Source organism: Thalia democratica, unplaced genomic scaffold (genome assembly GCF_965202585.1).
Source record: "Thalia democratica unplaced genomic scaffold, ktThaDemo2.hap1.1 HAP1_SCAFFOLD_1935, whole genome shotgun sequence".
Classification (NCBI taxonomy): domain Eukaryota; kingdom Metazoa; phylum Chordata; class Thaliacea; order Salpida; family Salpidae; genus Thalia; species Thalia democratica.
In genome coordinates this window covers 26-17,776 of record NW_028140728.1, presented here as the reverse complement: position 1 = coordinate 17,776, position 17,751 = coordinate 26, and the positions used below count along the sequence as shown (strand labels likewise).

At 33.8% G+C, this 17,751-nt stretch overlaps 1 protein-coding gene across 1 annotated transcript; it reads left to right on the top strand.

Moving 5' to 3' along the window:
- Positions 1–225: 225 nt before the first annotated feature.
- Positions 226–16,591, top strand: LOC145849005 (adhesion G protein-coupled receptor L3-like; the record flags this gene model as incomplete). Its single annotated transcript, XM_082954127.1, has 15 exons — positions 226–372; positions 1,252–1,368; positions 1,477–1,619; positions 5,513–5,663; positions 5,996–6,157; positions 6,285–6,460; positions 7,556–7,620; positions 8,526–8,750; positions 9,090–9,346; positions 10,765–10,987; positions 12,200–12,368; positions 13,499–13,673; positions 14,108–14,227; positions 15,495–16,272; positions 16,393–16,591. Coding segments are annotated over 15 exons (3,107 nt in total), but the record flags the coding sequence as incomplete, so codon positions are not given.
- Positions 16,592–17,751: the final 1,160 nt, after the last annotated feature.

The window sequence follows — 17,751 nt, the reverse complement described above, 5'->3', positions numbered from 1 at the left end:
ATACAAGTTCAAAAATTCCTTAAAAGGCTTCGTTTGTTTACAAGTGTAAAAAATTTTAAGTGTTGTATAAAAAATACAAGTAAGAGTAGTTATAGAAATATTTATAATACTTTATTTAACTTGCATATGAAAGTATTGTTATTAAGCATTAAGTTTAAAAAACAAGCATTACTTTTTATGCTTAGACAATAAACATTTTAAACAGTACTTTTATAAAACTTTTAGAAAAACCAGTTCCAAGTACAACTAAGCCGACAACTCGGTTTCCAAAAGCCCAGCAATCGACTTGTCCCGAGCAATTTAGAAAAGGTTTACTTTTTCCAGAAACAGAAAACGAAAACATTGCGAAAGTCAGTTGTGGATCTAAAACAGGTAGGATCATTAAAAAATACAGAACCAAATTATTTTCTTTAAATGTAAAAGCGATACATAAATAGTGCTTTGATCACTTAAAAACTTAGACTAGTTTTTGAAAAAAAAAAAAAGTTAATTTAGTCTGTTTCTTATCTCTTTAATTGAACTCAAGTTTCAAGAAAACACGCCCATTTATCACTACAAAAAGCAGAAAAACATTTAGACTTGAAATATTCAATCAATAAAGTTTAGTTCATTGTTGAAAACAAAAGTTTAAGCTTAAATTTTACTCATTTTTACTAAATCGACCCGCCGTTTTATAACTAACTCCCCTCGTAGTATAAATTGCTGTTCAAAACATCTAAAGGTTATTTTTTCGGCAATAAAGTACGATAGAACATAAATCGTAAGCTTTTACATATGTTTGACTCCTTTATTTCTACATAACAGCCGTGAGGTGCGTTTAATACCACTTTGCTTTCACACGACTTTTTATTGCCTTTATTGCCTGTGAGAGCGGTATTGAATAATAAATAAGGCTCCGCGTTGGTCATTTGCCGTAAAATTCGTTGCTTATATGATGCAACATAAGCATGGCATTGAGAACAGTGAAATCAGGGCAGCAGAAACATGTAAAATATGTCAGCTAATTTGGGTGATAGATTGTCTCAATTAATCAAATTCGAACAATGAGACACTTCGTTTTTTACTATTTACTGCACAAACTTTTTTCAAAAATGAACCGATTTGCGCTGTTGTTAATAAAACTTGAAACTTTTTTAAAAGCTTAATTTGTCATACCTTGTCATATCTACACAATTTTATTCTTTTTTTTTTTATGTTCTATAAATTAAAACTCGTCTACTTGTTTTTTTTACATTTTTTTATAAACTTCAGCCTACTGGGAGTGCAAAGTCGACGTCAAGACAGGTGAAGGAAGGTGGCAAAGTGAGGGACCGGATGTTTCGCAGTGCTATTCGTCACTCGCCTACGTCATAGAAAGAATGAACGAAGGTTGGTAACACAAGACAGCTTGTATGCGTCTTTTTTGACATGTCACATTATTTCATTTTTTTCCAGACAATTTGGAAATTTTTACAGTTGTTTTTGTTTTTATAACAGGAGATACAACTGCAGTTGAGTTCTTTCCGGCAGCTTTAGAGGAAAAAATGAAAGAAAACGATAAGTCAAGTACCATGCAGTCAGCAACAGCTGTTTTCAACTTTATTAAAAGTAGTAAAATCGTCTCTATGAAGCTTGCCAAAGTTAGTCTTTCGAGTTTGTACCTACTTTTGCACAACTCTAGGTGATTTTTTTACAGTAAATGTTTTAAATAGTTAACATACTTGATAAACTTAACTGTTTCTGTTCTGATAAAGATTTTAAAACTATTATTCTAAAAAGAGATAAAGGTTTAATTGAAACTGAGTAGCTCGTAAAATATAAAAAAAGATATATTAATAGTTATTGCATTAATAGTTTAAACTATAGTTAGTTTTTTGTATGAATTATGTTTTAGCGATATATTATTATAAAGAAGCTCTATTTTTAAGCAACTAAATTAAGTTGAATTAAAACGATATGCGTTTTTACCAAGGTGTTCTGATTTTGATCTAAAGTTAAGGTTTTAAACTTTGGATCAGAGCAGAAACACCTTGGTATAACGCCATTATCAACGCCTTTGCAAGTTTGATATATTTTACCAGCTATAAACAAAAAATAGTTTTAGTATATTTTCATTACTAAATTTTATGATAAATAAACATGTTTTTTGTTTTGACCAAAACAGAAAATTTAAGCGAAAAACCTTTTTTCAAAACAAATACTATGTTTTTGTATATGAAAAAATCGTATAACTTTATGTCATAAACTATAAATACCAAAAATTTCTAATAAGTTTGATTCCTTACCTATCGTTTTAACACAATTTGTCCAGTGCCAATAAAACACACACTTTGCTCGTTTCAAACATATTTTTCTTTGTTTTCAAAGGACACCTGCATTATAATAGTTTCTTTCCAGACTCAATAAAAAGAAAGCTTTGTAACATGTAAGCGTATGTGAACGAAAACGATGAAAGCAGCAGATTAAAAAAATAAGGCAAAGCAAAGAAACTAGGTGCGCGGTGAGCACGTTTTCATATAAAAGTGTTCAAAAATTAATAACCAGGCGGTTATCTTTCGCATCAGCAAACTCAAAGGTTTCATTATGACGGGCAAAGTAAACAAAGTTAAATTGAAATTCAAAATCAACAAGAACACAAGAGAAGATCTCCCTAAAAGATAGTCGGCAGCCATGGTTGTTTGTGTGAGACGTTCATAAAGGCATGTCTTTGACGAGAATGAAAAAAAAAAACTTTTGTTGAAAACTGTTTGTTTTCTTAAGGTTTTAAGCCGTATAACGATATATTTATGTTTATGCGAAAACAATATTTGATTTGTGTGAGCTTTACTTCGCTGACTAACGCTGCCGAGGCTGTATAAAGTACGTGCTGTCAGCCCGCTTGGCTCGGATTTAAATGCCTCGAAAGACTTCTTGCTTTTGCTTTTTCTTCCCTGACCATTGAGAGAGCAGCTAAGCCGTGTTTTCATTGATAACATTAGGGGCGTCCAATTTCAATCCCGGGCAGCTGGGGCGTTAAACGCGTGAGCGCGCAAGCAAGGTGGTAAATAGGTGCGTATGACGTCATAATCAGGGTGCGAGCGAGCAGATGTGCGATCGCTTTTCGGTCGGTGCCGCTCTTTATGCTGAATTAATGAGATGAGTTTTTTCTAAAGCAATTTGCGCTCATCGGTGACAGAATTTGAAAGAGTTTGAATCGAGATCATGCACGAAGCAATTTCAACCGCTGATTTATGTATGTTTACAGTTGTCAAATTTTCCGCTTGCAACTTGTTTGTTTGTAAATGTTTTTTTAGCACTAGAAATGTTGCTTTCGCTTTTATATCGTAACCTTTGCTGGCGATTTAACGGTTTGGCTCGATGACATTGGTTTTCAAGTCGCTCACAATCGTTTCCTTTGTCTTGCAGACGGCTTTCTTTCACTACATATGGTTTAGTACAGATTGAAAAGGTCAAAGGCTTAACAATTTTTAAGTGTTAATTGTTATAGATAAAATCGTTTCAGTCAAAGTAAACAGTGAAACTAAGCTCATACCAAGTGTTAACCAGTGTTTGATAAATATATTTTACTTATAGCAATCAAACGTTTTCAAAACAATACATTAATTGTTTTTAAAAAAGTATGTATATGTTTAAATTTTTAGGTTGTTAATACCCGCAACTAAGCATGTTTTAGTGTCAATAATCATTTTAAGTGATTTATAAATACTTTAATTGTGCACATTTTTCTCAATAGATATATAAGTAAACAAAACTTTCTATTGTTAAAAATAGACTTTAATGATAAAAGTCTAACATTAATGGATTAAGAGATTAAGTTTAAACAGTAAACAAACCTCCTACAAGCGCTTTTTAGTGGGTTGTGCAGGTCAAGATAATACCAACAAACTTAGCCTAAACCTTCAGCAACTAATCTCGCGTTTGGCGCACCGCAAAAGGCAATATTTGCAAACCTGAAATATCAGCCCAGTCTGCTTGGGTTCAATTACATGAGCGTTGTACGTGTGAGCGTTTCGAGCGACCGCTGAGCTTTCTTTCGCGTAGACAGAAGCAAATAAAGGTAATTACGCCGCTGTAATTTGTAAGCGAACGCAATGAGGCCGCAGACGAGCTTCTTGTGTGGGCAAAAGCACAACATCGCTGCAGATACACACAATGTGCAGACTGCAGAAAGCAACAACTCTCAATTTCAAGTTGCGATAAAAAAAGAAAGTGGAGGCAAGCAGCAATTATCACGAAATATCAAAGTTTGCTCCGGCAGGGGTTAATGAAGTCAACGAGGGTCGTGAGGCTTTCGTTTCTACGGCGCGCTCGTTGCCATGCCACCTAATAACCCTCGCAACGGCGCCACGACTCTCGCCCGCTATTTATCATTTGTCTCAAGCGGACTTGCGGCTGCTTGCTTCTTCATGTCGCGCTTGTGTACACAAATTGAGATTGAGTATGAACGAGTTTGAGGGTGGCTGACACACAATGAAGTTGTGTCAGTTTCATCGTTGTTGTTGTTTTTTTTTTTTGGCTAAAAACATTTTGAACTGTTGCTTCGATTAACATAAAGCACAAAACTTTATGCAAATAAATTTGTTAGAATCAAAATTTAGACAAAGTTCAAAATTTGATTTGTACACAAGAAACACATGAAGTTACTATTATTTGGCTAAGTTTTCTGTATGTCGTGATAAACTAGTTTTAGACCGTTTTTTTAGGCGTGGCCAAGCGACTGATTCTATCTCCGAGTTTTATAACTTAAACTTCAGGCCAAAGACACGCCAGTTAACAAATATTTGCTTTGGAAAAATAAAAAGAAAAAGTTTTGAAGTTTATAATTAAAGCTAGTGGCTCGTGCTTGATAGGCTTATCGCGAAAAACTTCAAAATGCTCTCAGCATATGCCGACGGCTTGTTATCGCCTCTGAATTGAAATGTTGCGAACAAAGTTTTTTTACGAAGCTACCATTCTGCTTTGATTCACAGCGGGAGGCTTCTTTCTTGTTAGCAGCCGGCAGCTTTCAATGAATCGACTTCAAAAAGCGACTTAGCGGGATTTACGACTAAAATAGTCCGGATAATCAAAGACTCATGTCGGTTGATGGAAATAAAGTTTCAAGCAACTGTAAGAAAAGTTTTCATCGCCTTGCTTGCTCGCGAAAAAGACATTATTTTCTTTCTCAGCTGTAATCGCATTAAGCAGGAGGTTCAAATGTGACTTGGCATTCTGCGTCACGGGTTTACTGATCAACAAAAACAACGCTGTTTGTCTTTATTAAACGAAAGGATGCTTCCGTTTAATAAGTTATAAATTCTAAATATATTTCTTATAGTCGTGTTGTTATAGTTTTATAGCTTGTACTATTGAAAAAAAATTGGTAGAAACTACTGTACAAATAAAGTTAAGCTCATTCATAATTTAGAATATTTCGTAAAGTGTATCACGACTAATCGCTTAAAGTATAAGCTTGTATTAGAAATGCTTTGAACTTTTCTAGTTGTTTTCTTCTGTTTTCTTTCATCAAAAGTATCGAACTGTTTGATTGCAGACGCTTATTGAGGCACTCAACGCTCTAACAAGCAAATCAAGCTTGCAAACTATCTCAATGACCTCATTGCAAAATCGATGCAAGTTTTTCAATGAAATAACTGACTCAATCAAATTAATTCTGCACAGTGCTGTGTTGATAGATCGACTTGGTTTGTTTACTTTAAGCTCTGTTTTTTTTTTTTGATTTTTAAACTTTTTGTTTGAATTTTCTGTATTTTTATCATCAGTGTTTAAAGTACAATCTTTTTTTTTGTCAATGTTTTTATATACTAAGTTAAGAGTTTTTGATAAGCATTTTATAATTTTTTTAATTTAATTTTAGTAACTTAAAGTTTTAAATTTACTTGTTTACAAGTAAATCATAAAAACTTACGCTTTTTAAAGTTTATGCAAACGAATGATACCTACAGCCTTATGATAAAAAACGTTTTCATTTAAAATGTATACTAAACTTTGATCTAAAACTTTAATTGTACTGCAGGCGGGTTTGAAATAGTCGAAAACAACCTTATAACACGGGTGCAGTCCTACGATTACTCGAAACCGTACTACTATCAATTTTATAGCAACCACAGTTTCCAAGACAACGAAGTTTCATTCACATTTCCATCTCAAAATAAAGCAATAACCGCCCGTTTTAAAAGTTTGTTTGAAATCGTAAATTTCAAGCTCCGATTACTAATTTTACACGTGTCATTCATAAAAAATGTTTTTATGCCTATTTTTACCACTTTATTATTAGCACTACTTATTTAGTATGCTACTTTCAGATTATCCACGACTAAGCACAATAGTAATGAAGCATTTTGGGGACTTTTTCCTCACCGCAAATGACGAAAAGAGCAAGTGGCGGGTCGACTCTGACGTCGTCGATATTTCTCTGGCCGCCGGTCCAGGGACAGTCAGCCTGAAACAGCCGATCATAGTGGTGTTACGTCACAAAAAGGTGTGTTTTAATGAGCATCTGCCGTCGCGCGAGCGGTCGTATGTTTGGTGATCACTTTACATTATGCCGCGAAACACGCTTAAAAGCTGTTGATATGCTAGTTTTTGAGTTTTACAACCTTTTTTGTTGACAAACCTAGAATAATTGTACGCTGTCGATGTTCTACATGTTAATCAAAATTCTGATCATTTATACTTCGACTTTTACGTGCTCAATTAATTCCAATTAAGTCATCCATTGAATTAAGAAAAAAAGGTTAAGTCTCATTTGCTAGTAAACAGTAATATTCTTTGAAGTATAAATCTAAATTAAGGTTGTTTAAGTGTGTAGCGATTAAAACGTTTCGATACATGCGTCCTGAGAGTGTAAACATTACTAACCCTAATCTATCAGACATTAAATTACGCGTTGTTTAACTTTTATAAATATATATATTACACAGCTTAAAAAAGATGCACTGCTTTGTGTCAACGGTAAAGGTTATAATCATTATAAAAACAATTTACTTATTACCTTTCCGACTACATATCCTCGGGGCTTTGTTGCAAAGACGACTGCCGTTCAATGCATGGCGAGGGATGTGCAGACAAACGTAGATTAGTTTATAAGCCAACTTATTAAATTGTAAAGGCTGCGATAGTATCTTTGCGCCGTCTCAGTGAGGCTCTATAGTAGAGAAAGCTCAACATTCAAACGATCGCGCTTAAAATGTTTGTGTTTTATTTTGGTTTGGGGGCGGCATATCACCGACAAGGTCAGCTTAAGAAGACCACCCAAGTTTTTAGTTTGCAGGATAGGTGTTTGCGCATCCCAAACAAATTACAAAGAGGAAAAAAAGTTCAGATAAGTCAAGTTCATGCTTATTATATGAGCACTGTTTTGTAAGCACGACCGGCCAAAATTACATTCACACACACAAGCTCTTTATTAAATTCTGCTCAAAATTTTATCACGACATATTACGGTGGCTTAAGCAACTTTTTAAAAGTTCGTGTTGCGTTTTAATTTTATCATTTTAACTTGTTACTATACTGTAGAAAATAAAAACAACAGCGGAAGTAGTTAACTAATTAACTGAAATAAAAAATTAAACAGGTCACAGAGGGCTGGAAGGGAAACAGCGAAAAACGACGATGCGTCTACTGGAAACATAATAGCAAGTAAGTCGTTAGCATATTTGCAACAAAAGAAGCGCTTCCTTTCATCTTTGCTTTATTTTGTTTACGAGCTCGGCTGCTGCCATCAAATCACCTCAAAATCAGCGCATTTCGCTCCATTACTTTGCTTCGCGTTCAAACAGCAGCAGTATGAGTTTGACAAAATTGAACTCAGCTACTGCGCGTTTTTTTTTCGCATGCTCTGATCAGCCGAAATTGCGGTCGCATCAGTTTTAGCGCGACATTTCGGTGGGCTTAAAAGCGTCACGAAACATCAAGTTGGTTAAAAAATTTGACGCAGCTCCCATCGGAATTGGCTTTTTTGCGCGCGCTGACTCACATGTGAGACGACTCACTCTCGAAAAGCGATAAAAGCGAAAGCTCTGAGCCGGCCAATGTTTGTTGCTGGTGATTATAAAAACTTTCAGAGTCCATGCTCTCGCAAAGTTTAAACCTGGCTTAGCCAGTGCCATCATCAATCACATTTTGAGACGACTTGATTTTATTTGTGGTACGTTAGTTTCAGACAGTAATCAAATTAAACTTTTGATACAAAAAGATAAATTAGTTTTTTTTTGCGAATACAAATTTGAGTATTTCATGTTTTTATGTTTTAAATAAAGTTTAAATTGGTTAACTTATAGTACAACAAGCAACTTAAGTATCATTCTAAATGCATACATCTTGTATAGAAAAACAATCAAAGTCTTTAAAAACAAAGCGTATTCTATAAAACAATTTAAGGAGATTATTAAAAAAACAACACTTTTTTAAAAATAATTTTGAAACATTTTAAAGCTTACTTTGAAAACTACTATAAAAAAACAGTGTTTCTGCGTCTTTACAAAAGTTTCTTCAAGGCTTATAATGTGTCTAAAATGTCTTTTTAAATTAACAAATCCAAACAGCACGCAGCAACCTATGTGGAGCACGGAAGGGTGCGATCTGGTTCAGGTAAACGCAACTCACAGCACCTGCAAATGCAACCACCTGTCCTCCTTCGCCATTCAGGTCGACACCAGCTCTCTTCCTGATGACCAGATCGACGTGACCTACCTGATCGCCATGTCGATCGGGATATCCGTGTCCTGCGTGTGCCTCATCATCTGCTTCACAACCTTCGTCATTTTCAAGTAATGTTTTTTAGTTTGACATTTATTTACAAACATAACTCAGTCTTGCTGTTCGTATTCTTTTTTCGAAGTTTACATTGCTATAAGCACATAGAAAAAAATTGTTTTTAGTTCTTCGATGTAGATTAATTTTAGCAGCTATATTTAGATTTTATAAAAAACTAAAGGAACAAAAATAAGTACATATTTTAAAAAAAAGTATTTTTTATAAAATCTACCAAAAACTACAAATTTTCTTATTTTCTAAAAATATTAAGTGTCCACATTTTCAAAAAAAAACTTTTCTGTATCCAGTATAATTAAAACCAAAAACTAACACCAAAATATTTTTTTTCCCAGGGACCTGGAAGTCAACTTCACGGTGAAGCACTTCAGCCTGATGCTGTTCGTCGCCGAGACCTCTTACATGGTGGCCATCCACCGCCCCTCCGACCCCACCCTCTGCCACGCCACCGCCTTCCTCCTCCACCTCTCACTCCTCGCCACTTTCGTGTGGCTGGCGCTCGAGAGCTTCCAGATCTTCGCGCTTCTCGGTGAGTTCGTGGATTCGACGGCGTCCGTCCCGAGGTGGAAGTGGTTCTACCTGATTGGCTACGGTCAGTTGAAGTTTTCGATGTTTTTTTGTTTTTAATTTTGTAGCTATCATGAATGAACTTTTGCATTTTTTTGATTATTTTCTATTATATGTCAGTAGTGTTTTGTATATGGGTATTAACTTTTCACAAGGAAAAGTACAGTTTTTTCTTGTCAAAGTGAGTATTTAAGTCGAAACCTATTTTTTGTGTTTACAAGGTTTTCTTTTATGAATAGTATAAAAGCTATGAGATTTAGAAGATTTTAAAAATGAAATTTATAAAAAAATAGTAAATAGCATGAACACAAAGCATTTTGGAAAGCATTTAGTTAAAGAAATTCGTTCATCAAAAAATTATAAAAAAAATTATCGATTAGTGATGAACATATTCAAAAATATAAAGAGGTCAGTGAATTAAGTTGACAGAGGCAAGCTTTGTGGCTAAAATACGTTTTCAACATTTATTGCCGACAGAAAAAAAAATCAACTGATTAAACTATTGCAAGGTCGCCGTTTTAAAGCGCTAATACTTAATGAAAACATTATCAAGCGAGATAACACGCGAGCATGTGTAAAATAACAAACATAAATTTTAACTTAGGATTTGAATGGACAAAAATCGATTAGCTAAGCAGAGAGTTAGGCGGACTAGGGGAGAGCTAGTTGCATGCGAAGTTCACTGCTGTGATTTCCATTGTAGCATATGTTTCTTGAAACAAATAAACTTTCCAAGGAATACCCTTTTGACTTTTTTTTATTGATCCAGCAGTAGTTTTGTTAATTTAAGAACTTTTAAAGAGACTGATTTTTAATTAAGTTTTATAGCTAATTTTATCTATCAAATTAGCACAACAATGTATAATTCATCAAATGTTGCCGCTAGGCCATACTTCATTAGCTAATTAAAAGCTTGTTATCTTAATAAGTTCATTAACTTGGCAACTACAAACATGAAGCTATATTTTGAGCAATGTTCGTTTTATGTAAAATACGGTTTCACAGTTTAAAAGTTCAATTGCTGTTTAACATGAAAATCTATCAAACAATCAATCAGAGTTAATTTTTTAATGATGAATAGCTTATTTTTAATATTTATAATAAATAATTTTTTTCTTATAAATGAACATTTAGTTATAATAAAATAGTTTGTGCATCTAAAAGTTTTTTTATGCATAATTTAAAGTTTTAAGAAAACTATATCTTTATAAAGTTAAGTTTTTAAAAAGTTAAAATTCAGTTTACTCTTTATATAAAAGATTTATTATAGAATTAATATTATTATCGTATTGTTAGTAAAAGTCTCACAATTAAAAAATGCATTTACAAAAATTAATTAAACTATGTATAAAATAGTTTTAAATGATGTATAAAAATTAAGCCTAAACTTTTTTGTGGTCTGTTTAGACAAAAGAAAAAATACATTAACCATTAAAAACTCAGGAATGCCTACGATGGTGGTGCTGACGACGGCGCTGATAAACATCGAAGGTTACAAGAGTCCGTCCTGGTGTTGGCTCAACGTAGACTCCTACTCCATGCTGGGCTTCGTCTTTCCGCTAGTCGTCGCTGTGGTGACGACGGGGGCGATGCTAGTGGCAACCACGGTGAAGCTGCACAGAAAATCTAGTGTTCTGACCGATGCTACCCGATTGAAAAGTGTCAGGTATTTTTTTTTGATAAGTTTACTATTAGATTTTATAAAATATTGTATTTGAAATTAAAAACATATACTACATAAATAAAAATGATTAACTTAAAGTTTAGAGAAATGTTTAGTTGTTTTTGTAATAATCACTTTTACTTAAAAGTTTTAAACATTTCAAACAATTTAAAAAAGGGTGCTTATTTAAATACGAGACTTTTTTAACTTTTGAGTACGGTTGCTTAAACGTGTTTTGAAGTTCGATTATATTATTGATTGTTAATAAAAAATCTCAGCAAAATATGCTACTAGCAAAACAAAGTGTAATTAAGTACTTTAGTTTCTGTTTAAAATGTAGTAATTTAAAAACATTTTTTTACGAAAATACATAAACTGAATATTAAAAAAGAAACTATTTAAACTAGTTAAAAAAAATTAAACATTTTAATGTAAATATGTCAACTATAGCTATGCTAATAGTATGTGGTTTATTTAAATTACAATAAATGTTTTTAAACAAACTTTAACAAGTAATAATATATTGAAAATAGTTTTGTTTTTTTCAGAACTGATTTTTTCAAAGAAAAATTTTAAGATGAAACAGAATTCTTTACATTACAGTTAAAAGTTAATTGTTATGTAAGGGAATTTTTGTAATAAACTTTTCATTAAAAGTATGTTGTTTTTATGTAGCTGTCACAATTTGGCATGCTTAAAAATTGAAAAATTTAATTTGTTCGATTCATATAGAAAACCTATTTCAACACAAAGCCTCTTTGAAATTTGTAAAAATTCATTATTTTATTGTTTCACCGTTTTTCTTTATGCTTTTTTTTTAATTTAATTTCAAAAAATTCTAAAAATTACTGAACATCAACGTATTTGGATAAGCTTTTGTAGAAATAAAAAACCAACGGTGTTTATTTGTTTATAGACGTCAAAATGATGAAATCAGCTTATAAATTTAAACTGCTGAGTCCTTGCTTAGTGCGCCGTAACCGGATAATCACGAGGCGCGCGGGTTATTTACAATATTGTTATAGCTGCAGGTTGTAAAACAAACAGAGACCGTTTAAGTGCTTCCGCATTTTAATTGAGTTGTTACAACAAATATTTCTGGCTCGAAGTTGCGTCTGGTAAACGTTGAAATAATTGATGTCATGCTACAAATGCTATTACTTTTTTATCTTACTTTTTGATAACTTGATTTTTACAGCAAGCTTTTTACTGCAGGTACGGAGTCAGAAGCACCGGTTCGCTGCTGTTTATCCTCGGTCTCACTTGGATGTTCGGGCTGGTCTGGAACACGGAAAAGTCCCTCATCATCGCCTATCTATTCCTGATATTGAACGTTTTTCTCGGCTTCTTTGTCTTTTTCGTCTACTGCATACTGCAAGGAAAGGTGAGTCGTTCATTGTTAATTTTCTGGTTTTTTTACGTTATTTATAAAGGTTTTAAAAAGTAATTTACGATACAAGCTAGTCTCTAAAAGAATGTCCTATATTTAAATAGTATCTTAAGCACATATTGTTATCTATCATTAAGTACTAAAAGCTATATGTACTGTGCAGTGTATACCCTATAGACTATAGAATTTATGTTAACTTGTATAATTTAGCATTGTATAATTTCCATATGGAAACAAAGCATACAAACAGCACAAAAGAAAATTCTCAAAGCCGAACACATTACTGTGTAAACTAATTAATCACTGTATAGCAAAAAATACAAAGTAAAAGCCTTTCAGTGCCTACCGAAATGAAATATTGGAATATTTTGTGACGCCGACACGAAAAATGTGCGATTTTAAGCCGATTCGAATGGAAAAGTAGCTCGCGCGAAGCAAACAAACAAACAGAACACCAAAAAAAAAGGAGCGCTGCGTTACGGCAGAAAGAGCTTTTTTCTTGACAAAAATCGATTGATGAAGAGTCAGGAGCTGCTGCCTGGATATCAAGCCGTCGTAATTGGTTGTGATGTTGATGTTTAATCATGCCACTTTCGAGCAGCAACTAAAAGAAACGAGCCAAATGTGTTTGAGCACGGCGACCGAGAGCCGTGAGAAAACAAAAAGATAAACGAGGGGAGTCAAATTAATCAAAAGCTGAAAGTGTTCGATTCGAGTTCTTTTTGCCTTGACATGAAACGTTTTGACTGTTTAAAGGGTCTTGTCTTGCAATGACATGACGCTAAAACAAATACTCTAATAAATTCAATTTATTCTAGTGTCTTTCGAGTAAAATTCACTTATTTAATTTAAAATAGTGTTGTACGTTTTTAATTATTATATTATAATCTTATAAACTCAAATAAAGATATAAATGTAAGCAAAGATTATTTTAAATATTTTTACGAAGGTATAAAAACAGTAAAAAGTTTTACAATAATAGAAATGTTAGTTTTTTCAAGCCTATATGATTCCTAGAGCTTTTTTTATATTTTCCGAGTTTTTAATATTATAATAATGTAGGAACTCGTTGAAAATGTTTTTGTTAACTATTATAATATTCCTATTTTTTCTTATTTTTAAAGGTACGACGCGAGTACTCAAAGTTGTTCAGAAAGTGGTGCTGCCAGGGAAAGAGCTCAATGGGCGAAATGACTTATGTGAGCAGCAGCATGTCCTTCTCGAAACACTACAATGCACGAAACAACCGCTACAACCAATCAGGGACTTCCCCTAACTACAACCACAACGTAAGCACTTGTTTCCTGCTGAAAACTTATAATTTTTAGTTTTCTTGTTTTTTTTATAAACTCATGCTTTAAAGTTTAAGTTATATTTTTTGGTGAAATAGATAAAGTTGGAAAAATAAATATTGTCGATCAAATATACATTACATAAGCTTTTTGTTAGAAATTAGAACTAAACAATAAAAAATGTATATAAATTTTAATATTTATTTTGTATACATGTTATTGTAACTTTGATATATAAATAGCTTTATACCTTTAGTCTTTTATTTAATAGCTTGCAGTTATATTTTCTTTGAAGTTATCCTTGCATTAATATTTGATAACAATAATTGTAAAGCAACTAGGTAGCTAGTAAAAAGAAAATTATGCTGTCAGAATTCATACGAATAAAAGTTTATTTGAATATAATTTATTTTTCTATTTCTAAACCCATTTTCTTAACAGCAAAACACAGTCAGCTTCAACGAATGTGGACTGAAACAGTCGGAAGCTGTGACAAGCAGCAAAACCAACCAACAGAAACTTCCACCATGATATACAACTCTGACACCGCGCCTAACAGAGGTACGTTTGTACTTACATACTTTCAAAAAATAGCATTAAAATTCGCAATAATGATTTATTTTTTTTTTACTATTTGAACTCTGAATAAAACTAAAACCTGCGTGAGCTTGGTCTGTCATAAATATTTTGGCGTGAACAGCTTCAACAAAATTATCTTGCGGTGAAATGGCGCTAATGAGGTGCCAGACCCTCAGAAACAGTTTTTATGACACAACTTCGTCGATTGTTTACTTTTACCCGGTGCTGGGAAGCAACACCACGACCTCAAGTTCGTCCTACGACCTTTGCTCGAGCAACGGTACTTTTTACGACGTTTTGTTTCATTTGGGTGTTCAGTCGTGTCTACTCAAAGTTGTTCAATGTTGTACAATTTGATGTACGTACACATTTGCGCAAATGTAGATAACAAACGAGTAATAGATGCTTAAAATTTTCCAAAAGGAATATAAAAACATATAGAGTCAATTTTTTTTTATCCAATTTATTTTAAACTTTTGTTTAGATGATTCATTTTTATTGTGTTACTTGATTACGCTTAGTTATCTTATATAGTTATTTTTATCAAGTTATTATTTAAAATCTTTTTTTTAAGTTTTTAGATGTGTTATACAACAAAAGCAACTTCACATCCGTTTAAATTGATTCTTTAGCGTTTTGCTCAGCAACAAAACGTCAAATAGAAAGGCGTGAAAAGTTACAACCTTTAAAAAGATGCAATCGATTATTAAGCCATCTGCGAAAACCACTTTTCCGGAACTTTCAAATTTCTAGTGAAAGTTAAACAAATCAATTAGCACAGTTAGTATCCTTAGCATTAAGGTTTGATGAATTAGAAACATTTGTAATAAAAATTTTAATAAAGCTTAAAAATGATTCGTATGTTTTAAGTTTATATCTGATTTTAAAATATGTTTAAACTAGGAAGCTTAACACATAAATAAATAAAAAATCGGATTAACATTCATCAGATAAAAGTCATTATTCCAAGTTCTATGCAAGTAATTCATTGTGTTAGAGCCTGTAATCCATATTTACACAACACTAATTTTCCCGGTACTACGCGCAATAACTGAAAAGATGGAGAAAAAGACTTGTAATAAAGCATGAGATTCATAGGAAAACTGTTGATGTTGTAAACCTCATTTTTTAATTTCTGTAGTATTTTTAATGTTTAAGCACAGTGTGTTCAACTGCTGAAAATGTATTTTTATAACAAAATGCTTGTTTTTTAAACATGAACACTTTTTAAATATTTTTTTTAAAACAGAGCTTCAAGTTGCCAACAACTACGTGCCGCCCAGAAGATGTCAGCAGAGCAGCCACCACGACTTGTACCTGGAACCGCAACCAATCACGAGACCGGACCCACGCCGCCGGGACGTCGCTTACGGCTACTGTCACCACGGCAACGGCCGGAGCGACCCGGAAGAGGGGCAGTACGACAGGTTGCGAAGGAACAAAAGGGCCGAGGACGACTTCCGGGCGCAGCAGAACGTCGCGGTCCTAACCGGAAACCAGTACACGATGAGCAACCACCAGGGGGCCTCAACTTCGGGTTCCTCGATACCGGACAGCAGTCTTCTGTCGTACCCGCCGCCGCAGAGCCAACACGGTCTCCAAAATATCGCTCAGTGGACGACCGACGACAACTCGGTGGGGTCGTCCATCGCTCGCGACAAGCGGCCCACGTACAACCAGATCTCGAGCCAGAAGAACAAGCGCCGCAGCTCCGTGAACAGCACCACCGAAGAGAGCGACATCACCAACGACGCGAGTTCGTCCTCGTTTGACGGTCGCCAGCGGCACTTGAAAGCTCACAAGGCGCAATCGAGGGATCAGCCGCGCAAAGCGGACCGCTGGACCCCTATGACGTCATCTTCAAAGGACGCGGGAAGGGACGTCGACGAAAATGACCTGGAAGTCGAGCGGTGCCTGTTCTCGCAGGACACTTCTTCCAGCACACGAGGCACAGTCGCACCCGGCCGTGTCCTCGGAACGCGACTCCGCCTTCTACCAGAGCCTGCCGGAGCTGAACAATCAGAACAGTGTTCCTAAAAAAAAGAGCCAGCATAACGCCGCCCTATTAAACTGCTACTCTTCGTCGCCGTCAAGCGGTTGCGGCTCCGAAATGAAAAGCTGCGACGAAATCCTTCCAACTTTCCGAGGCGCCTGCCCGCGACCCAACGCGTTTACGAGGAAGTCCAGCTACCCGCCAACCGTTCGGCGGTCGGCGATTACGAAGGCGACGACCGGCTGCGGCCCACTTACGTGCTGACCAAGAGCAGCACGCGCCAAAGCGGCAAGGAAAGTTCGACGACCGTGGTTGGCGGGATCAGCAACTCGCACCTGCAAACTTGCTTGTGATTGGTTGAAAACTTTTTGAAGTAGTTGCACACCTTCGCTGCCTTCTCGCACGGAAGCTTTAGAGTAGAGCAAAAGTAAGCTCGAAAATAAAATTTAGGCAAATAAGGGTGTCAATCCAAAACAAATCATACTTTGAAGTTTAGTAGCACAATTTTTTGTTTTGTTTATTTATGAATTTACTCATGCCACAGAAATTATTAAAAATTTAATGCAATTGTATTATTAGTATTAAAATAATATTTTCATTTATGATGCTTCTGTATTAGCGTGGACGCTATGTTTTAATTTTGATTTTATTCGTTTGTCTCATCACTGTTTTTGACGAAATTTGTTTCAAAGCTAAAATGAGTTAGCTCTATTTATTAACGTTTTTGTTATCATATGCTGCAAAATAAACTACTTAGAAACTCCAAATTAAATTAATTGTTAATATTTTTTTTATTATGATAACTACTTAATGAACTATGATAATTTATTTATATAACTTATTATATTAATGTTATATCGCTTTAAAATTAAGTTTAATTTTGCTACAGAAAAATAAGAGGTTAAAGTTTTTATTAGAGTTACCTGCATTTAAATAACATTAATTTAAAAATAATAAGAGTAAATTTCACCTTTGGAAAACAAAAATACACAATTTAATTTCAAAAAAAAAAACTTTTAAAGAAATTTTTAGATACTAAGTTTATAAAAAATTCGAATAGTAAAAACTTATTAAAAAAACTACTTTCTAAACATTATTAATTGAATATTTTGATTAAAAATAGTTACATTTTTTCAAATTTGTGAACAGTATTCCATTAACGAGGTCTGATATATTAAATTAACAATGAAACACGTCAGCTAAACAAAAGTTTGCAAGTTTTACTTGTTTCATCATCTATCTCAGATAATTTTTCCTTGGGTTTTGCAGTTTTATAATCTTTATTGAAATTATAGTTTAGCAGGAGTAGCTTATATGTATGGATCATGGCTCCAAAAAAACTAATCTAAACATTTTTTTTTTTACTTTCTAACACTATACAATAACTAGATACATAGTGATAAAAATATTTTGAATTTTTTGAACAAAGATTTAGAAAGAAAGTTGATGAAACTTTTGTTTCAACTGTTAAATAACATATATACTAAAAACTTTTGCCATCTTTAATTAATTA